This window comes from Nelumbo lutea, chromosome 1 (assembly GCF_056320005.1).
Source record: "Nelumbo lutea isolate HS-2025 chromosome 1, American lotus-T2T, whole genome shotgun sequence".
NCBI classification, from domain to species: Eukaryota; Viridiplantae; Streptophyta; class Magnoliopsida; order Proteales; family Nelumbonaceae; genus Nelumbo; species Nelumbo lutea.
The window spans coordinates 174,322,895-174,345,966 of NC_142684.1; the positions used below are offsets into that span (position 1 = coordinate 174,322,895).

General features: G+C 38.9%; 1 protein-coding gene across 4 annotated transcripts in view; it reads left to right on the plus strand.

Annotated features, from left to right (window-relative positions):
• Positions 1-1,320: 1,320 nt before the first annotated feature.
• The window catches only part of FZL (FZO-like protein), a 40,051-nt gene continuing 18,299 nt past the window's right edge, over positions 1,321-23,072 (plus strand). For 2 of the 4 annotated variants that reach the window (XM_088960811.1, XM_088960813.1), the window contains exons 1-5: positions 1,321-2,028; positions 2,888-3,447; positions 3,568-3,636; positions 8,018-8,215; positions 11,398-11,532. In XM_088960811.1, coding sequence (XP_088816937.1) covers positions 1,521-2,028; positions 2,888-3,447; positions 3,568-3,636; positions 8,018-8,215; positions 11,398-11,532 — 1,470 coding nt within the window. In that variant the 5' untranslated portion in view covers positions 1,321-1,520. The remainder of the gene's footprint in view (positions 2,029-2,887; positions 3,448-3,567; positions 3,637-8,017; positions 8,216-11,397; positions 11,533-23,072) is intronic. The other 2 variants (XM_088960812.1, XM_088960815.1) reach the window with 1 other exon arrangement.

The window sequence follows — 23,072 nt, forward strand, 5'->3', positions numbered from 1 at the left end:
TTTAAAATAACCACTTATTTCAAACTTATTTCCCAAACACCAATAAGTGCTTAATGGTGTGATACCCACCCAAATAAGCACCTATTTTAAGCACTCCAAACGTGGCTTGAATCCAATACAAATCTTTTTGTTTTTTTTTTTAATTGGGAAATTGTCTAAAACTCACCATGAGTTTTCAACGTTTCTCTTAAACTCACCACAACTTTTCCAAATGTCTAAAACTCACCGTGTCACTAATTTGATGTTAAACAGACTAACGGGTGTTAATATATTACCATTTTAACCTTCATAGAAAAATATAAATATATACAAAATAAAAACATAGAAATTAAAAAAATATGGAAATTATAGAAATTGCAAACAAAATAATAAATTAATTTTCAAACTATAGAAACTATAGAAATTGAAAAACAAAATCAGAAAATAAAAATTGTAGAAAAAACACCAAAAATTATGGAAAAATACAGAAATTGTAAATAAATAACAAAAATACAGGAAATTATAGATTGTAGAAAATAGAAAAACGCACGAAACATAAATTATAAAAAACATTGGAAATTATAACAAAACACTAAAAATGCAAAAAAAAAAAAAGAAATGAAAACCGAAAAGACCATTTTTCCTCTAACTCATCATTAAAGGGTAATTTGGCCATGAAAATTATTATTTATCCTGACATGGACACCTCTGTTAAGAAGCATTAATGGTGCACTAATGGAATGTGAGTTTTGGAAAATAAAAACTTACTGACATGATGAGTTTTAGAGATTTTGAAAAGTTATGATGAATTTAAGATAAATATTGAAAACTCATGGTGAGTTTTAGATAATTTCTTTTTTTTTTTTTTGTTTTTTCTGTTTCAAAATTCCAATACAAATCTGATGGACAAACATGTGATATCTTCTTGTTGGCTGAGGAATCAAATAAGGATGGGTCATCACTTAGAAGATTAATAATCGGAATAATCTGGTCTGACCTGATTATACTGATATATATACCTGTTTATGTGAATAACAACTTAAATCCCAAATTTTGATAATATAATCTTTATAAAAGTGACAGTAAAATTTATCCTATCCAATCCAATTTTGTATAGTTAATAAAAGTTACAAGAAAAACCAACAAAATAATGTGTTCGGGTCTGAATTAGTTCGCGAAGCAGGCTCAACCCAATTATTTATCGGAACAAAATCACATAACCAGAACCGATGTATTCAGTTCGGTCGGCCGGGTAGAACCGGGCCCATTGACAGCCGTACGTAGAAGAGACCAAAGCAGGGAGATACGTGTATAACACCTAATAAGCTAAGAATGGAAAGAGAAGGCGGGCTCCATGGTCGCAACTCGCATGTCCAAAATTTCTCAAAACTCTCTTGAACCAAAGAAAACGCAGCGACACAGAGGGAAGCAGATAAGGTTCCTACCCTCTCTCTCTCTCTCATGCACTTTCCTTACTTCTAGTGTGCTGCAATAGCTTAACTATTAGATCTTCCAGCCTTGTGATCTTTGTCCTTCTGTCCATGGTTTCGGTACTTCCGACCTGCATTCACCTCCCCAAATTTCCTCTCCTTTGTAAAACCAACATCTCCAGATCTCTCTGCCATGGTCGAACATCTATGCTTAACTCTCGGAAATGCCGAATTAGATTACCAGTTAATGTGGTCGGCACGAACTCATTTGACTCGAATTATCTAGAGCAGCAGCAACAGCAACAACAACAACAACAGCCTAGAACTTTGTTTCCTGGCGGGTTTAAACGACCCGAGATCAAGGTGCCTACGGTGGTGCTGCAATTGAAATCTGATGAGGTTTTGAGGAGGGAAGGCGTTCTTGATTCTATTGATGCAGCCGTCTCTAAGTGGGTTGGAATTGTTGTGCTCAATGACGCAGATGGAAGTGGTGGGCGGTTGTATGAGGCAGCGCGCTTGTTGAAGTCAGTAATTAGAGATCGCGCTTATCTGCTTATTGCCGAGCGGGTTGATATTGCAGCTGCTGTTAGTGCCAGCGGTGTTCTGCTCTCTGATCAAGGTTAAATACTCTTTCATATATTACACTTCATGGAAAATATTATTCATTACTGTATTCTTAAGATTAAGAAAGAAATTCACAACCCATATTTGTTCTGCTTTTATTAATTAAGCAATGACCCCTTCCTAAGTTCTCAATTATTAATAAAATTTACTGTTATTGATAAAAAAAAAAGCAATGACCCTCAGGGTCATAGGCAATGTTTTGCTAATATGGATAGTTCAAATGCTTGGAAACCTCTTATAGTGCCAACAAATTAAAAGTTACTATCCAGATGATCCTATCCATGATATAAAAACCTTTACTGGGGTGTATTTTAGCCATCCAAAAATCGACATAGTCAGGGTTACAGTACTAGATGGCTATGGTTGATGGAGCTGTTTGATTTTTGTTTAATGGCTAATCCCGAGGCTGGTCCAACACGTATCTAGTTGTCCTCTACCTGACCATCCAGGCCACTTGACCATCTCACTATCCTGTAAACTGCTTTATTGATTGTATCTGTTCTTATATATGGAAAAGTAACTGAATAATATATTTCATCATTATAGAGAAATCTATTCAACGGTTAACTTTAATCCAGGAATTCAGTGTCCTGTTCTTGATATCATATTTACATAGTTGATCTTCCGAAGCCTACTTGTGTAATCCATCCAAATGTAGATTTATTTGGATTTTTTGGACCTATCAGAAATGGAATTCGTGCCTGTGTAAATTATCAAGAAGACCTAGAATTTTATGAACAATGCAGAGTCGAATTTGTTGATTCTCAGATATGAAGAAATACTTAATATGCATGTAAAAGAGTTTGCAGAACATTCTATAATGCTATGGTAATGCATTTCCTTTTCTTTTACAGGTCTTCCTGCTATTGTTGCAAGGAATATGATGATGCAATCCAAATCTGACTCTGTTGTTCTCCCTTTAGTTGCAAGAAATGTACAAACTGCAAATACTGCTTTAAGTGCTTCCAGCTTTGAAGGTGCGGATTTTCTTATATATGATACCGGTAAAGAAATATATGATGAGGTACTGGTCAATCCTGTATTCCAGAATGTCAAGATACCTGTTTTCACCTCATCTGCTTTGCTAGGATGGGAACCACCATTTACAGAAGAAGTATCAAAATTACTCAAATCAGGTGCTAGTGGGTTAGTTATTTCATTGGAAGATATGAAGATGTTTAGTGGTGATGTTCTGAGCAAACTGTTTAATTCTATAAATGTAATCAATAAAAGAACACAGGATGAACCTCGGAGTTCCAATACACCAGAAAAGGCAGACTTTACCAAGGACTTAACTGGGAAAGAAGGATATGCTGGCTTTTTTAAATTGGAAGATAGAGAGAAACAATTCATAGAAACAGAGAGAGTGGTTTTAAAAGAGGCAATTGCTACCATTCGCAAAGCTGCACCACTGGTGATCTTTTAATTCTAAATTTGGTAGTTAGAGTTTCTCTTCAAATGATACCTAGTATTCTATCAATTGATTCCTTATGCAGTCGACTCTGAACACTCTCCCATTTCCCTTGAATTACAGATGGAGGAGGTCTCACTTCTTGCCGATGCATTTGGTCAACTTGATGAGCCATTCCTGCTGGTTATAGTGGTAATTGTGTGTTGACCTTCAACAAACTCTGGTTCAACGGATATACATTGGTATTAGCTCTTAATTTCAAACAATTTCTTTATTAATTCTTTTTTTTCATGCTTTAGTATAAAAGTGACCTTTGTACTGCAAGGAAGTTTTTGTTGTCAATGGTGTCATGTCTTTTGATGTGAAAAACTATTGAAGGCAATATATTGTAAATTTATGTTCCTATTGTTCTTTATCTTTGCTTCTGCAAAAATTATGCATAGCTGTCCTGTTAAGCAAATAGCGAGCTATGGTCATTTCTCATTTAATTCTGATCATCATATGCTATAGAGCCTGGAACTCAATGGGGTCAAATTCTATGGAATCATTTTCTATTGGATGTTTCTTATGGAAGGAGAGAAATAACAGAATTTCTTAGTTTTGGAAGAGGCCTGTGGGTTCTATGTTTGAAAAGAAAAGATTTTTTTTCCTGTTGATCCACTCCTAAGGATCTTGAGGGATTAAACTATTTTTCATACTGACTGTTATTGGACAATTATTTTTTATAACTCCCATTGATTGTACAGGTTGTCTGTGGTCCTTTGTACAACATTTTTGACACTTTTCCACCATTTGCCCTTTTTGTCCTTTAGTACATATTCTCCTTGTTTATTGAAAAAAAAGTTGTAGACTATGGAGTCCATTATGTATAGACATTGATATATAATAATGCAAATGCTTAATATCTCATACAGAGAGCATATCCAAAAGATTTTGGGAAGTGAAAACATCCTTTCTAAAAGACAATTAAAAAAAGATTTTAAATGTTTAGAAACATGGACCTTGCCTAAAACCCACTATTATTTTTTGAATAAAGTAAATAGCATTTCTGTAGTAAAAAAAGAGGAGTCCATGAGTATCCAAAACATACCATTGCAGTCCCATCCTCAAAGAAAAAAAATTGCAAAGACATGGAGCTGTCACCGTACAAAAAGGCCCTTTTCATGTCATTCATAGCTAGGGATCTGCTACAATATAGTAGGGAAGGATTTCGAAATATCACTAATTCCTTCTAGATATTTTGCCCATCCATAGCTAGGGATCTACCACAATATAGTAGGGAATGGTTTTGAAGTATCATTAATTCCATTTGGATATTATGCTAACCTCTGATGGGCCAAGCCAGACCAATTGACCCATTAGTCACAACACTAATTTCTCCCATGAAGAAGTTTGTCTTCCTCATATCCCTTCTGAAGTGGCTTTCTTAATGTGGGCGGTAGTATAGGATAGATGCTGAACCAGAGACAATTTGTTAAGAAGAGGTATCAACATTCAATCAGAGACTTGTGTACTTTGTGGAAGAGACAAAGAAGCTTCAAAACATTTATTCCTGCACTGCAAAGTGGTGGCCCAGATTTATTCATATTTTTGTAGTTTTTTTTTTTTTGGGTAGGAATGTAGTTTGCTGAATATATCCTGGTGCATGCCAGAAAGCTTATCAGAACATTTACACTCCTGGGAATTGAAAGGATTAATTGAAAGAGGAAGAAAACTGTGGAGCACTATTCCAGCTGCAGTGTCATGGTGCACTGGAAGGAGAGGAATCGGAGAATATTTCAGAACAGGAGCAGTTCGGTGGAAGATCTAATTAGAAAGATAATGGGCTCCATTCATTCTTGGTTGGCTGCAACAGAGCAATTTACAAGCTTAGCCCATCAAAGTTATTTGGGTCCTGCTATGTTGTTTTTGCAAGGCTGGCAGGACAGGTGTTGATTGAACATATTCTTGTAAAGGAAATGCTGTACATGTTCTATTTTGAATGAATATAATACAATACATTACCTTTTCCTCAAAAATAATATATCACCCCAAAGAAAGGGATAATACCATAACAAAAATCCTCCCACATAACGAGGAGTCGAGGGAAACTCCCTCCACAACACCACCCCAACAAAACTCACCCATTTTACATCAGACCAGCAAAGCAACAAAACAACACAATAACTGAAATAGTGATACCATTTATTTCGTGTAGTAGATGGTTTGTCAATAAGATTTGATGCTAACCATTCTTGTAGTATATAAAATTTCTATTTCCTATTCTAAGGAGGTATGAGGTAGAGTGATAATAGGCACTCCGTTCCAATGGTTTTGAGGCAAAACTTGTAATATCCTCAGAAGATGGGTCCTGGGAGTTTAGGGATATAATGTCAAAGTCATCCATAAATATATGGTCATGTATGTATGCATGCTAGTATTATGACCATATTTATAATAAAGTTGAATAAGAAGAGATTTGTTCACATTCTATAATTGACCTTGCTTTACAAAACAAATTGAGAACTACTTGAAGGCATATTATAAAGGCAACAGGGAGAAGCTAGGTTAGAAGGGAGCGCCTGCATAGGAGTTGCCTAAGCGGTGGACTTTGAAAATAAAAAAATCCCTGAATCCTAAGCTAATTTTCTATTTTGTATGGTAGCCAACAATCAACTACATTAACAATCAGCAGTAGTATTCATCACATAAGTGAGTAACTACAGATTTCTTATCAGAACGTAGGACATTATCATATTTGTGAGAACATAGATGTTTAAATATATTATATCAATATTCCAAATATGATATTACAATAAGAATAAGAATAAGAAAGAGTGGAGCCCGTGCTTTACTGATCAAGAATAAGTACCAAAATCAATTTTAAGGCATATAATTCTTTTGTTAGCATCAAACTGTTTGTACATGTCCTTTGTCCTACATTCCTCTCTGGAATATATAGTTCCTTCACATATTAATGTAGTTTCTGTTACAGATAAAAAATGATACAATGTTACGTGTGCAACACTGCAACTTAATACTGTAAGCCACTGAATAAAAAAAAAACATTAAACATACTTTTACTTTTGAATTATCAAAAAGAAAAAAACTTAATACTGTAAGCCACTGAATAAACAAACATTAAACATATTATCAAGTGTCCTCCCAGCCATTTTAGTTGGTCTAGATGCCCACTTTGGTGCCTAGGCGAGCACTTAAGAAGTTGGGTAAACACCTTTTGTAAATTCTCCCACTCTGTAGAGCAAGGCATCCATTCAAAACCATCTAATCGCCTAGGCGTTGCCTTGACAACTATGCTTGAGGGATCTATGAAGATGTTCCACATGAATGTGGGTAGAACCATGTGAACTTCACAAAAATTCCAACAAGGAGGGCATTAGTTATCATCTAGTATTATTCCATACTGTCCTCCTGTTCCCCCATACTAACTCGATTCAACTCAGCCTTAGCCCCAACTATTTCAGGTCAGCTACATGAATACTATCCTGCCATTGTGCTCTATCAACTATCAAGAGCCATGCCTTTCACTGAACCATAAGTACTTAAAATCATTTTTTTATCACTCCAGCCAATCTTTTCTTTAGTCTTCCCCTTGTTTTTTTGACCCTTTTACATGCACCAAGTCATTTCTTCTCATCGGGACAGTCATTATTGTCTGTGCAAATGCCCAAAACATCTCAATGGACTTTCCTTCATCCTGTCACCTATTGAGGCTACTTCTAAGTTACCTTGAATGCACTTGATTCTAATTCTGCTCTTTTTTGTCTTGCCGTCCACATCGCTTCCTAGACTTGTTATTTCTTGATTACCTGAAACTCTGTTCCATATAAAATTGCTGGTCTGCAGCGATCTTATAAAATTTTCCTTTTATGTGCCAATTAGATAGCACATTGGTGCATTCCTCCGTTTTATCCACCCTGCTCTAATTTTATGGTTAGTATCTTCAGTTTCTTCCTCATTATGGGTGATTGATCCAAGGTAACAGAAATGATTAGTTTGGGGGTATCTCCTGATCATTAACCTTAGTTGCACTCCCATTTTTATTGTCATTTCTACTAAAATTGCAAGATATATATTCTGTCCTGGTTTAACTTGTCTTAAAATAATTTGATTCTAAAGCATCTTTCAATTGTTCTAGCTTTGCATTTAGCCCAAATTTAGTGTTATCAATCAATACCATAGCACCATCCCCTAACTATCTAAAGGGTTATGGCTTCTAAGCCCAGAAAAGGTTATAGAAAATGGAACCATGTTCCAAAGAATGAAATTCCTACTACTACTTGAGATTGAAGGCTAATAAATTTAAATCATGCCTTTTTGATAATTTTCCCTTGCTTTTTCCCCCGTTGGTTTGGGCATGATGTGACATTGAATTTACACAGGCTCATTCTTGACATCGTGACACTTTATTGCACCTGTTATGCTGGCGAGTTCAATTTCTCAAAGTTGTTTGTCATTGTCAAAGGATGACGCTATCTACTGCTTATATTTAGAATTTAAAATTGAAAATGTGATTAAACCATTTTTCAATATTTAGTTTCTTTCTTCTTAATGGGTTCTTTTGGTGCTTCAGGGAGAATTTAACTCTGGTAAATCAACTGTTATTAATGCCCTCCTTGGAGGGAGATACTTAAAAGAAGGAGTTGTTCCTACAACTAATGAGATTACTTTGTTACGCTACTCTGAGTTGGATTCTTATGAGCAAGAGCATTGTGAAATGCGTCCTGATGGTCAGTTTATATGCAATCTACCTGCACCAATTCTCAAGCAAGTGAGTCGATTTCAGCTTTCCAAGCAAATATTTTAAAGAAATATACTTTGGTCATGACTAAGTTCTCCCCCATATCATGTCACAGTACTCCGACTACTATGTTGTCCAATATAATATCAATTTTGGCAGTGATGTATTTTATATATATATATATATATATTTCATTTATTAAACTTTTTCATTGTGTTGTCTACTTTTTGTTGGTAGCAAGTTGCATTTTATATGTGCTTATCCATTGGCAACCTTACTTGTATGCTATGATACCTGGGTACCTGTACAAGGGTGCCATATCATGTCAGATACTTCAATTTTTAGTTTAAATGCTTTATCTGACACCTTGTCCAGCAGTACTTGCCATAGTGCATAACATTGCTTCAATAATTGCCATTACATTTTTTTTGAATAAAAATTAAGGTAGTTTTGTTTGTGTATAAATTGGTTACAAAAGATTTCTGTGTGGTGAGTGATTGTACAGGTAATTGCCATTACATTTTTTATGTATATATTTCACTTAACAGCAGCCTTTTGTCGATGCATATGAAATTACTAGCCATACTTTTAGCAAATTGTGCTTCATTGATGAGTTGATACCATGTGGTTCTTCCTTTGTTTTTTGCCATTTTGAGTATATCATGATGAAAAGTATTCAATATACATGCTTAGGATGCATTCCACACTCAGCTTAACTCAGATCAGCCTTAACCCCAACTATATGGTATCGGTTACATGAACCCTGTCCCACCATCATTTCTGACAAACAAGAATATGTGAACTAGCCAATGTAGTTTGCCCTGCAGGTCTTTTTTTTGATCAATAATGATTAAGAAATTTTATTAATGATAAAAAAGAAAAGAATACATAATATTCTTAGTAAGGTAGAAAAACTCAGCTTGGGGGGTAGAATCATGTTGATAAGAGCCACACTTGCTAACTTACCAACCTATTTCCTGTAAGTGTTTAGGATACCACCTAGGGAAGCTAAGAAGCTAGAGAAGTTGATGAGAGACTTTCTTTGGGAGCCGGGGGAAAGTAAAAAGGATCACTTGATAAAATGGGAGGTGGTTTGCTGGAATAAAGAGGAAGGGGGATTGGGGTTAGGGAATTTGATTAAAAAAAAAAAATAAAGCATTGCTGGGCAAGTGGGCTATGGAGGTGGCCAGTGGAGAGAGAGAGAGACTTTGGCATGAGGTGGTGAGTAGTATTCATGGTCGCTTAGAAAACGGATGGGATGCTAGAGTATCACGGTTGGCAACCTTGGCAACACCTTGGAAAGCTATTCATGGCATTCTTCCTCAATTCCTCAGTTTTGTCAGGTATGATGTTTGCAATGGTAACTCAGTCCTATTTTGGGAGGATACTTGGGTGGGAGAGGCTCCATTGAAGGACCTTTTCCCTTCTTTGTTCTCTGTTTCAAGGTACAAAAAGCATTTTGTGTCAAAGTTTTTTTCCATTATGAATGACCCATTAACACCAAATTGGGACTTTGGGTTTCATAGAGGTTTAAGGGAAGAGGAAATTGTGTCTCTCACATATCTGCTAAGTCTACTTGATACAATATGTTTGGATCCTTCTGAACCTGATATTCGGATTTGGACACCCCAGCGGAATGGATCCTTTTCATGCGCTTCTTTCTTTAAATCCATTACTCAGTCTACCCCCAATCAGCCTTTCCCTTTTAAGGAAATCTGGTGCAGGCCTGTTCCCCCTAAGGTTATGGCTTTTTGCTGGGAAGTGTATTATAGGAAACTAAACACCTTTGACACTCTACAAAAGAAAGGACCTTTTCTCTGTCTCTCACCTTCCTGGTGTATTCTTTGCAGGTCACATGGTGAAGACTGTAACCATATACTAATATCTTGTTCATTTACTGCAGAGTTATGGGAGTGGCTCTTCTCATTGTTTGGGTGTAGGTTGGTTAGGCCAGCAGATGCAAGTTTGTTCTTTGATCCTGCTTTCTTCCCTTGGCGGCATAGAAGAGGAAGAATTATGTGGAGGTGTGCAAGAGCAGCACTGATTTGGTCCATGTGGGAAGAAAGGAATGCCAGAATTTTCCAATAGAAGAAGAGAAGCCCAGAAGAGATGAAGGACTGCATTCTAAATAGGGTGATCTTATGGCTAAAATCACTGGACCTATTCCATCAATTCTCATTCAATGATGTGTGGAGGAATTGGTTAGCAGAGCATAATTGCTCATCCATAAAAACTAAAGTGAGCATGGCTTGGGAACCCCCTCCTGAAAGATTCTTGAAGCTGAATTTCGACGGGAGTAGTCTTGGTAATCCTGGTCCGTCAGGGGTGGGAGGGGTGCTGAGGAGTGAGAGTGGGAATGTGGTTCTTATTTTCTCAGGACCCATAGGAGTTGGAAACTCTACTAGGGTGGAACTTGCTGCCGCTATCCAGGGAGTACAGTTAGCAGTGCAGATAGGTGTGGAATAATTGATAATAAAAGGGGACTCCAAGGTGGTAGCGGGCTGGCTACAAAATCCAGAATATGTAGTGTGGTGTTTTAAGAATGAAATTAAAAAGTTCAACTGCCTAACAAGAAGCTTGACAGTGAGAATACAATGGGTGGGGAGGTCATCAAACCCTATGGCTGATGGTCTTGCAAAGCAAGGAGTAAATAGGGAAAGTTTGTATTTGGCTCAATTGTAGACTGAATCTGTTTTCTATCTTTTGCCTTTCTTCCTACTGGTAGGAGAGGACACAGCTCGTGCCTCTCCAAGGGAAGCTTGTAACTGCACTAGTTTTATTAATGAAATTGATCCTTTTTAATTATCAAAAAAAAAAAAAAGAAAAGAAAAGAAAGACTCAGCTTGCCACCCCTGCTGTTAGATTTACAACTCTCCCAAAACAAATAGTTCTTGTGGCACCATGTTTTGCCAACCTATTTGTGAGGCTATTGGCAGCCGAGGGACCCATTCCACTCTTATCCTCATTTACTCCATTAGGCTTCTGATTTCCCTCATCATATTCCTATATTGCCATGTGCCCTCCTGATTGATCCCCAACCACCTTGTTACTACCTTGGAATCCCCTTCAATGGTAATGCTTGTAGCACCCTGCACGTCTTTTTTATTTTCTTCTTTTTTTCTTTGATAGGAAGCTTTTCTTCCTAATTGCTTGCCTTAAGTTAACAATCGCTTTGTGGTGTGGGGTTGACCTTTTCTAATCTGTTTGTGAAGCAGATGAACCTTGTTGATACACCAGGAACTAATGTGATTCTCCAAAGGCAGCAGCGCCTTACTGAAGAGTTTGTGCCACGTGCAGATTTGATCCTTTTTGTTATTTCTGCAGATAGACCATTAACGCAAAGTGAGGTACAATACAATTTGTTAACATTGATGGTGTGCTGCTTCTGAGGATATTTATTTAAATGTTAGGTGCCAAAAAGTGCCTGTGATGGAATGCTTTTAATTACTCAGTACATTAACTAAAGTTCTTAAATGCTTTCTGGTTGTTAAGAAAATAAAAAGGTGAGATGGTGTTTTATTAGTATTGGGTTACAATAGATCAAATTCCTTATCTGTGTTATTGTGTTGTTGTATCTATGTTATGACTTCTTTCATTTCTTCCTACTTGAAGCATTTCAAGAATTATTTCAGTCTTCTAGGCTTTCTTTTTTCGAGATCATCAAAATTCAATTTATTATCAATAAGTCTTTGGCTGTTAGTAACTTAGTATGTTTTAGTCACATTTGGTTTTTGTGGGTGTAGGGAATAATTCTTACTGTTTAATTTCTAATACTTCTGGGGTAGTTTAGTATTTTTATCTTTATTTTATTGGGTATACAAGTCTTTTCTTAGTGTGGGTAATTGGGTCTTTTATGGTGTTAATAAAGGGTAGTTTAGTCATTATGTTATTACTTGTAACCCCACGTATAAAATAAATATAAAGAAAAGGCAGTCAGTGGTTGTCTGAAGTTCTATTTTCACTTGTGCATCTCTCTCTCTCATTTTTTCTTTCTTTCTCTCGATCACTGTTCTAATTTTCTGGTATTTGTTTTCTGCTTATCACATTAAGGGAACATCTTACAAGTTGGTATTATAGCCTATTGCTCAAATAATTGATTGCACATCTGATTGCTCACAGGCAAGATGAGGTGGAAGCCACATGTAGGTCAGGGATCATATGGTGGGAGAAATAACTGACCAATCTCCTTGTTATTGTTTGAATCTCCTATTCTTATAGGCTGCTTCATTTTTTTTGTTTTTTGTTTTCCTACCTAGGCATGAGGTTCTAGAGAAGAATCTATTCTGAATTTCCAGAAAAAAATATCTTTGAAGTTTTTCAATTGGTGAGACTTTGTGAGAGTAGAAGATCATGTTGGGTCACTTAAGTCTGATCCAATATATATTTTCTGACTGCCAAAACCAAATAGGGATAGATTCTAAGAAGTTTTGAGAATTCTTCATTTGAAATCTCCAGTGCTGTTTTAACTCCTCATAAGACCAATAGGTTCTGTCATTTGACACTAGAGGTGTAGCTGTGGTTGTGTGTGGCGTCTGTGACTTGTCTGTAGTGTTGTAGAAAGAAAAATTTGATCTTTAGTGTGGAGGAGGGGGGGTCAAGAAGTAAGAGAGAGCCAGGAGATCACAAGGATCTTTGTTAATTATTTCAAAGAAATCTTCACAAGCTCAAGTGGGGTGACAATAGAACTACCAGAAATGGAAGGGGATAGGCTCTCAGAAGAACAGTCTTTGTCTTTGGATAGGAATTTCACTTTGGAAGAAATTAAGAATGCAATCTTCACCATGGAAAGATCAAAAGCCCCCAGGCCGGATGGATTTTCAATGGCCTTTTATCAAGAATGTTGGGATTGACTGAAAACTGATATTCTGGAAGTGTTCAATGAATTCTTTCTCAAAGGAGAGGTGCCTCGAGGGGTGAATGCCACTTTTATCACTTTAATCCCAAAGAGGAGGGAGGCCAGAACCCCTAAAGACTATAGACCATTTAGTCTTGTTGGGAGTATATATAAAATTATTGCAAAGGTTCTCTCAGAAAGGATTAAAAGAGTGCTTCCATCGATCATTTCACCATTCCAAGGTGCCTTTGTGGAAGGTAGGCAAATCGTGGGTCAAATTTTAGTAGCCAATGAGTGTGTTGTAGAAAAAAGAAAGGGTAGAGGAAAATGGTTGGTGTGTATGGTGGACCTAGAGAAAGGTTATGATATGGTTAACTGGGAAGTGCTACTTCAAATGCTAGAAAGGTTGGGATTTGGAACCAAGTGGAGATCCTGGATCAGAGGATGTCTAAGTTCTGCCCATTATTCAATTCTTAGTAGCGAAGGATTTCTTTCCAGCTGAGAGAGGAATTAGGCAAGGAGACCCCTTATCCCCTTTTCTCTTCACTTTAGTGGCTGAGGTGTTAAGCAGAATGGTGGCGAAAGCCAACTTCCAAGGTTTGTTTAGAGGGTGGAGGATAGGTAGAAATCAAGAGGTTGTTACCCACCTTCAATTTGCAGATGACACAATCTTCTTTTGTGAGGTAGGTAACGAGGAAGGTGTGGTTAATCTAAAGCTGCTATTGGATAACTTTGTGGGGATAACAGGTTTAAGGATAAATTGAACTAAAACAAGCATTGTAGGGATCAATCTGGAGGAAGGGGAACTTAATAGATTTGCAGAGATTTTGGGGTGTGAGATTAAAAGTTGGCCAATTAGCAATTTGGGGTTACCTTTAGGTGGTAACCCTAGGTCAGAAGGTTTTTGGAAGCCAATCATAGAAAGATTTGCTAGGAAGCTAGCTCTGTGGAGGAGGAATTACATCTCTCTTGGTGGAAGGATAACACTAATCAGAGACACGTTGACAAACCTCCCAATTTACTTCCTCTCAACTTTTACAATACTCTATAGAGTGGGAAGGAGGTTAGAAAAATACATGAGAGATTTCCCTTGGGACCCAGGAGAGGAGAGGAAGGATCACCTGATAAATTAAGATCAAGTTAGAAAGCCCAAGGATAAAGGGGGTTTGGGAATAGGAAATATTTCACTTAGGAACTCAGCTCTGTTAGGAAAATGGTTGTGGAGATTCCCATTTGAGAGAGATAGGCTGTGGCACAAAGTCATTGCGAGTATTCATGGTTTGTATGTGTAGAGAACACTGGTGTGGGCCCCACAACTACGGTCCCACTGTACTCGTAGGGTAGAAGGTGTTCTAGTCTTCCTAGGGTTAGCTATTGGTTATTTAGTTGTTTCAGTTGTTATTTGTTACTTATTATTTCAGTCTTATTTTGATTTGTTTGTTATGTAAAGACTAAGGGCAGATCTGTCCTTTCCATGTAATGAGCATAACCTATAAATATTAATTAAAGTGGTGGCAGTAGAACATTAAGCTTCTGCTCCTCCTTTCAACTCTTGTGTTCTACTGCTTCTCCTCCCTCTTCTTCTTTTTTCCTCTTACCTTTCTTCTTATTTTCGATCCTGAAATCCATTAGGGTTCAAGACTGATAACAGTCTTGAACTTCTACTTGGTATCAAAGCTAGGGTTTCTCATGTGAGTCTAGTCTAGCCGACCACATGAGGACCATCTAAGGCTGGAAGCTGAGAAAGCAGAGTTCGTTGATTGGTTCTTGGAGATCTCCAAAGGATTAGCAACTGTTTGAAGAAGTGCCACAGTTGCAGCGAGTTGGTGATCAGGAAGAATCAAAGAAGGCTAGGGTTCGGGTAACCTTGGTAGGCAGCGACTGCATCGTAAGTCTTTTAGTTTCTGAGAGAGGTAATATCAGAGAAGATAGGTTGGACCTATCCAGCAAGGGTGGCCGAACCACTTTAGGGTTTTATCTCTCTATTCTCTAGGGTTTTGTCTTATCCCTGCGGCAAACCCTAGTATTGGACTGAACCTTGTGATCTTATCCCTGTGGCAAACCCTAATAGTTCTCCTCAACATTGATCAGTTTTAGGGTTTCATATTAACCCTAATACAAACCTTATCTGTACGGTACTGTCTGGAGTGTACGGCTTTTAGGACTAATTAAAACCTCAAATTGGCTTCAGCATAGCAGATTGTTCTTCAAACTGTTTTTCAGTTTTCTTTGGGGTTTCGAACACTTCTAAAGGGGTGAAAACAGTTCGGACTATTGCTGTTGTGTGTTGTTATTTATTTCAGATAAGTTTTATACATGTTTCATGTTCACCTACTGTGAGCACAGATTGGTTCTATACTGATTTTGTGATTGTGACTGGTAGTCCTAGTGCTGGTTTTGACTGTAGTAACCCTAATTCTGAGACTTCTGGTTCTTGACCGAAATGGAATTTAAGAATCAGGCAGAAGGCAGTTTTGGGAACAACAGTTGTGGTGGTGGTTCTGAGACAGGTTTTCAGATTACAACCGCAAAGTTTGATGGATCAAACTATTTGGAATGAGCCCAATCAGCCATGATGGCTATTGGGGGAAGGGGCAAAGTAGGGTATCTTTTGGGAGATGTGGCAGAACCTTCCAAGGGAGACTCTATGTATACCAACTACTTGGTTATGACATGGCTCAGTAATACTATGCAGCCCCATATCAGCCGAAATTACTTATGGGCAAATACGGCCAAGGAGATATGGGATGTGATGAAAGAGACTTACTCCCAACCCCTTAATGTTGCCAGAGCATATGAATTGAAATGTGAGGTGAATTCCCTTAAACAAGGGGAGAAACCGGTGTCGTTCTACTTTTCTACCTTGAAGTCCCTGTGGCATGAGATTGATCACTTAGAGACTCTTGAGTGGGAGAGTCCCAAAGATGCTCAGATATATAGAAAGCACATCGAGACAAACAGAGTGTTTGAGTTCCTGGCAGGACTGAATTCAGAATATGATATTGTGAGACAACAGATTTTGACCAGAGATAGTGTGACCCTCTCTCAGGCATACTCCTTAGTGCACAGTGAAGAGACTAGGAGGAAAGCCATGATGCAACCTCAGCCGCTTACACCTGCCTTGGTAGCTGTCAAACCCAAAACATGGGGTGATTCAGAGAGGGACAGAAAGAAGGAAGATAAAAGGGATGTGGTGTGTGAGCATTGCAAGAAACCTAAACACACAAAAGAAACATGTTGGAAGCTGCATCCACATTTGGTCCCGACAAAGTTGAGAAATAAAAAGGGTAATGCTCATGTGGCTATGACTACTGATTCAGCATCCTCATCTGGCACAAGAGGCACACCATTAGAGACCTTAGCTGCAATTCGGGCTGCTTTAATACAATTGGAGAAGGAAGTTGGCAGTTCAGCTCAGTTACCGCAGTCATCGTCAGCCCCGGCCACATCGGCTTTGCAACTCAGGTACTCGGGCCTCAGCCTACCATGCCTCCGCTCCAGGTACTACTGAACCTTGTTGGGTAATCGGTTCAGGTGCATCCGACCATATGACTAGCTTGCCCTCTTTGTTTACTATTTATTACTTATCTTCTGGTAGGGATAAAGTATCTATAGCCTTTGGCTCTCTTGTCCCTATTTCTGGCAAGGGTGACATCAAACTGTTGGATACTATATCCTTGTCCTCTGTCTTGCATGTTCCTAAACTGGATACTAACCTCCTTTTCATTGGTAGTATTACCAAACATTTGAACTGGTCAGTAACTTTCTTTCCTGACCGATGTGTTTTTCAGGACCTGGAGACGAAGAAGGTGATTGGGACTGGCCGTGAGACGAATGGGATCTATCTGCTCGGGGAGAGTTCTCGTCGGGAAGAGTCAATGGATAAGAAGTTACTTGTTTCTCAGGTTGTGAGTCTGGTTATGTTTTGGCATAATCGATTGGGTCATTTATCTTTTCGGTCCTTGAAGAGTCTATTTCCTACTTTGTTTGAGTCTGTTGAGTCATCTCAGTTGAAGTGTGAAAGTTGTGAGTTTGCTAAACATTGTAGAAACTCTTATTCATTGAGTAATAAAAGGAGTAATAGTTCTTTTGATATTGTGCATACTAATGTTTGGGGGCCATATCACATTCCTTCTATGGGTGGGTACAGATATTTTTTGTTATTTGTTGATGACCACACCTGGTTTTCTTGGGTTTATCTTATGCGTTCACTAGATGAGGTGCCTGCCCTGACCCAAAACTTCCACCAAATGATCCTAACCCAGTTTGATGCTAGGATCAAAGTGCTTAGATCTGATAATGCAAAGGAATAGTTTGCTAAGCCATTGGCATCGTACCACCTTAATCATGGGGTTACCCACCAGAGCACTTGCCCTCATACACCTCAGCAGAATGGGGTTGCAGAAAGGAAGAATAGGCACATCTTGGAGGTGGCTAGAAGTATTATGTTTACCTTCATTGTCCCTATTTGCTTGGGGTGATACTATCCTTACGGCGGTATATCTTATTAATCAGATTCCTTCCCGAGTTTTTGATATGAAACCTCCTTTTTCCCTTCTATACCCCAATGAGGAGTTGTTCACTATTCCCCCCAAGACATTTGGTTGTACCTGTTTTATTCAGCTTCTCGGTCCCCATCACTCCAAGTTTGAACCCAAGGCCTCCAAATGCATCTTTCTTGGTTATGCACAAACTCAAAAGGGTTATTGTTATTATGATCCTGTCTCAGGGAAGAAGTTTGTATCCATGGATGTCACTTTCTTTGAGGAGACACCCTACTATTCTCGGGTCTCTCCTCAGGGGGAGAGTAGTGAACGTGGAGATTTGGGTCCTTTTCTTCAGGGGGAGTGCAGTGAGGACAGGGTTAATACTTTTGGGGCTGTTCCCTTACCTATTCCAGTTGGTGATGAGGGCTGCAGTAGCGAGGGTGGTCAGAGGGATCGGGAGTTGAGAGTCTATCACAGGCGATGCAGGCAGGTTGATCCAAATCATCAGTAGTCCCGGCCAGCTCCAACCTCTTCTGCAGCTCCAAGTCCAGATATTATAGTCCCAGGGCCCACAGAGACTCCTTCCATTGTTGCTACCTCATCCTCTGCAGATGACCTTGACCTTCCCATTGCCCTTCGTAAAGGAAAACGGCACTGCACCACATCTACAACCCACTACATCTCCCAGTTTTTGTCCTATGACTGCCTATCTCCCTTCTACAGGTCCTATCTCACATCTGTTGCTGATGTCCCTATTCCGAGAATAGTGCAAGAAGCCCTATCAGTCCCGGAGTGGAGAGGTGCAATGCAAGTTGAAATGGATGCCCTGTTGAAAAATAATACCTGGGAGCTAGTTGAATTGCCCAAAGGAAAGAAACCAGTTGGATGCAGGTGGGTATTTACTATGAAGCACAATGCGGATGGTTCCATTGAGAGGTACAAAGCTCGGCTAGTTGCAAAAGGGTTCACTCAGACTTATGGTATAGATTACTTAGAGACATTTGCCCCGGTAGCCAAGATGACCACCATTCGGGTTCTATTATCTCTTGCAGCAAGCTACACTTGGCCTTTGTACCAAATGGATGTTAAGAATGCCTTATTGAATGGGGACTTGCAGGAAGAGGTTTACATGCAGTTGCCTCCTGGATTCTATGATACAGAGGCAGGTAAGAAGGTCTGCCGGCTCAATAAGGCATTGTATGGTTTGAAGCAGTCACCTAGAGCTTGGTTCAATAGATTCAGACTAGCCCTTGGGAAGTTCGGTTATGTACAGGCCCAGTCAGATCATACACTGTTCATCAAGAGGGTGGAGTCGTCACTGACACTACTTGCAGTATATGTTGATGATATTGTGGTGATAGGAAATGACAAAAATTAGATTGAGTCCCTCAAACAGCTCCTTCATCAAGAGTTTGAGGTGAAAGATCTAGGTGCACTACGGTATTTTTTGGGTATTGAGGTTGGTAGATCTAAACAGGGGATCTTTGTCTCTCAGAGGAAATATGTTTTAGATCTGTTGGCTAAAAATGGAAAGCTGGGTGTCAAACCTGCAGATACACCCATTGAACAGAACCACAGGATTAGTGTAGAGAGTGGGGAGTTGCTTGAAGACAAAGTTATGTTCCAGCAGTTAGTGGGAAAACTACTATATCTATGCCTCACTCGGCCAGGTATCAGTTATGCCGTTAGTGTTGTTAGTCAGTACATGCATTCTCCTAGAACCACGCACCTTCTAGCAGCAGAAAGAATACTAGCATACTTGAAGAGATGCCTGGGTTGAGGTATACTGTTCAAGAACAATGACCACATGAAGGTGGAAGTCTATACGGATGCCGATTGGGTTGGGAGTGTTGATGACAGAAGGTCTACCTTTGGATATTGTGCTCTTGTGGGAGGTAGCCTGGCCTCTTGGAGGAGTAAGAAACAGAGTGTTGTCTCCCAATCTAGTGCTGAAGCTGAGTGCAGGTCAATGGCTAATGGAGTGGCTGAAATTCTTTGGCTGAGATCACTATTTGAGGAGTTGGGTATTGAGTATGAGAAGCCCCTATTGCTGTATTGTGATAATCACGCGGCTATTAATATAGCACACAACCCGGTGCGGCATGACAAAACTAAACATATTGAAGTTGATCGACACTTTGTATGAGAGAGGGTCTCATCACAAGAAGTGTGCCTCCTATACATCATCTCCAACATGCAGTTGGCAGATATCCTCACCAAAGCTGTACCACGGAAGAAGCTAGAGGCGGATCTATCCAAGTCGGGAATGATAAACATTTATTCCCAACTTGAGGGGGAGTGTAGAGAACACTGATGTGGGCCCCACAACTACGGTCCCACTGTACTTGTAGGGTAGAAGGTGTTCTAGTCTTCCTAGTGTTAGTTATTGGTTATTTAGTTGTTTTAGTTGTTATTTGTTACTTATTATTTCAGTCTTTATTTGATTTGTTTGTTATGTAAAAACTAAGGGCAGATCTGTCCTTTCATTGTAATGAGCATAACCTATAAATATTAATTAAAGTGGCGGTAGCAGAACATTAAGCTTCTGCTCCTTCTTTCAACTCTTGTGTTCTACTGCTTCTCCTCCCTCTTCCTCTTTTTTCCTCTTACCTTTCTTCTTATTTTCGATCCTGAAATCCATTAGGGTTCAAGACTGATAACAGTCCGGAACTTCTATGGTTTGTATGGAAATGGTTGGGATGCAAAAGTTGCCCCTCATGTTTCCTCATCTTCTCCTTGGAAAGCAATCTATGAAATTTACCCAGCATTCCTTAATTCCGTTCGGTTTGATGTGGGCCTGGGTAATAAAGTTCGTTTTTGGGAAGACCTTTGGTAGGAGATAGTCCACTCAAAGACCTCTTCCATGACCTATACACTTTGTCAAACTTCAAAGGGGAAACAATAAGCTCTTTGGGTAATCCTGGCCCAAGTGGGGTCAATTGGAAATCTGGGTTTCAGGAGGGGCCTTAGGGAAAATGAATGTGCCTCTTTAATTCAACTGTTAGATCTAATAGGACAAGTTCATTTGGACTGGTCTTCGGAAGATTCCAGAATTTGGAGAGGCTCTGTAGATGGCCTCTTCTCTTGTTCATCTTTCTTTAATGTTGTTGCCACACCTAGCAACCCGGTTGGGGACTTCCTTATAAAAGAAATTTGGAGTAAGCCTATCTCCCCAAAAATTCAAGAATTCTGTTGGGAAATTTTTCTTGGCAAGGTTAACACGTGTGATATGCTGCAGAAAAGAAGGCCTTATGCTTGCCTTTCTCCTTACATGTGCTCCCTTTGTAAGGAAAATGGTGAGACCTTGACACATCTATTATTATCTTGTTCTTTTGTGCATCATATTTGGGAATCTTTTTGTCTTCTCTTTGGTTTCAGGTGGGTTCCCCCCTCAAGATGTGGTAGGACTTTTCAACTGAGACTTTTTGATGCAATCAAGAAAAGAGGGAAGGTTATGTGGAAAGCTACAAAGACAGCTACATGTTGGGTGATATGGGAGGAAAGGAATAATAGAATTTTGTTGGACAAGAGTAGTGTTACAGACTGTATAATTAAAATAGGAAGATGTTACAGACTGTATAATTGAAATAGGAAGTAAATACTAAGGAGATGTGATGTTACAGACTGTATAACTAAAATAGGAAGTAAATACTAGGGAGATATGATTTACCTTGATTGTAGGACAGATTTGTAGGAATTTGATTAGTCTTCTTTCCTAATATATTCTTTCTTAGCATAGAATTTGTAACTTGTATATATACATACGAGATTGATGAATAATACAACAAATTCTTCTTCTTCCTCTGTTTATTCTTATTTTACATGGTATCAGAGCATCTAGTCTCTGCCTGCCCTTTTGTTTTTAGTAAACAGTAGGTAGAGGAAAATTTCTGGGTGTTTTGGGTCACCTCCTTGGAGCAGTCAGAGCATCTAGTCTCTGCAAAGTCCGACAGTCAGCAGCTCTGTGCGTGTGTCTCACGCACTGCCTGAAGATTCTGCCACAGTCACACGTGCCGACACGTGGAGGCACATCTGTCGCCAGAATTTTTTTTCGGTCATTGTCTTTTGGCTCGCCTCGTCGTGTATAGCACATATTTGTGCTTTGTTACGTGCATATCCATTCCGGCGTTTTCAACAGGTGTGCTCTGTTGATTTTCGGTGTTCAAAATATTCTGTTTATTTGAATTTTGAGATTATGGCAGACAAGAAATCAGTAGTTATGTCGGATGTTATTCCAGTGATGTCAAAAATAACTAAGCATAAGCTTAATGGCTCTAATTATCTGGATTGGAGTAAAACTGTTCAACTATATTTGCTGAGTATTGCTATGGATAACCATTTGACTGATGACCCTCCTAATGATGACTCGAGAAAGTCTTGGTTGAGGGAGGATGCCCGTTTGTTCTTGCAGATACGCAACTCCATTGAAAGTGAGGTGGTTGGTTTAGTCACTCATTGTGGATTTGTTAAGGAATTAATGAACTATCTAGAGTTCTTGTACTCCGGAAAGGGGAATATTTCCCGCATTTATGATGTGTGCAAAGCCTTTTACAGGGCAGACAAAGGCGATAGATCTCTTACAAGCTATTTCATGGATTTCAAGAAAACATATGAAGAACTTAATATGTTGCTTCCGTTTAGTACTGATGTGATTGTTCAACAAGCTCAGCGAGAAAAGATGGCTGTTATGAGTTTTTTAGCTGGCCTACCTTCTGAATTTGAGACTGCTAAATCTCAGATTCTTTCCAGTTTAGAGATCTCTTCTCTACAAGATGCTTTCAGTAGGGTCCTTTGTACAGAATGTTCTCGACCTATTCAGCCTAGTAGTACCCTTGTCAGCCGCAATAATACATCTGAATCAGGGAGACAACAATACAGGAGTGGTAGTGGTAGGTCAAGTAACTATGACAGGAATACTAATACTCGTGGACAGGAGTTAGGAGAGATGGTGTGTCATTATTGTCATAAGCGAGGACATATGAAGCGGGATTGCAGGAAGTTGCAGAATAAGAAAACTCAGTCATCCCATATTGCATCCACCACAGATACTTCTGAGAAGTTTGTTATGATATCTGCAGATGAATATGCCAAATTTGCTCAATACCAAGAATCATTGAAACCTCAATCTACTCCTGTTACTGCCATCGTCGAGTCAGGTAAATCCAATACATGTCTTGTTTCCTCCTCTTCCAAATGGGTCATTGATTCTAGAGCTACAGATCATATGACAGGTAATTCAAGTCTGTTTTCTACCTTTCAGTCACATAAATCTACCTCTCTCGTTACTTTAGCAGATGGGTCAACATCTTGTGTTATTGGGTCTGGCACAATTAGTCCAACACCATCACTTCCTTTGTCATATGTTCTTAATTTACTTCAGTTATCATTTAATTTAATTTCTGTTAGCAAACTCACTCGTACCCTTAATTGCTGTGTCTCATTTTTCCTGATTATTGTTTATTCAAGATCTTACGACGAAGAAGATTATTGGTAAGGGACATGAGTCTGGAGGTCTCTACATCCTTGATACACAAGTTCCAAGATCCATAGCTTGTTTTGGAGTTGT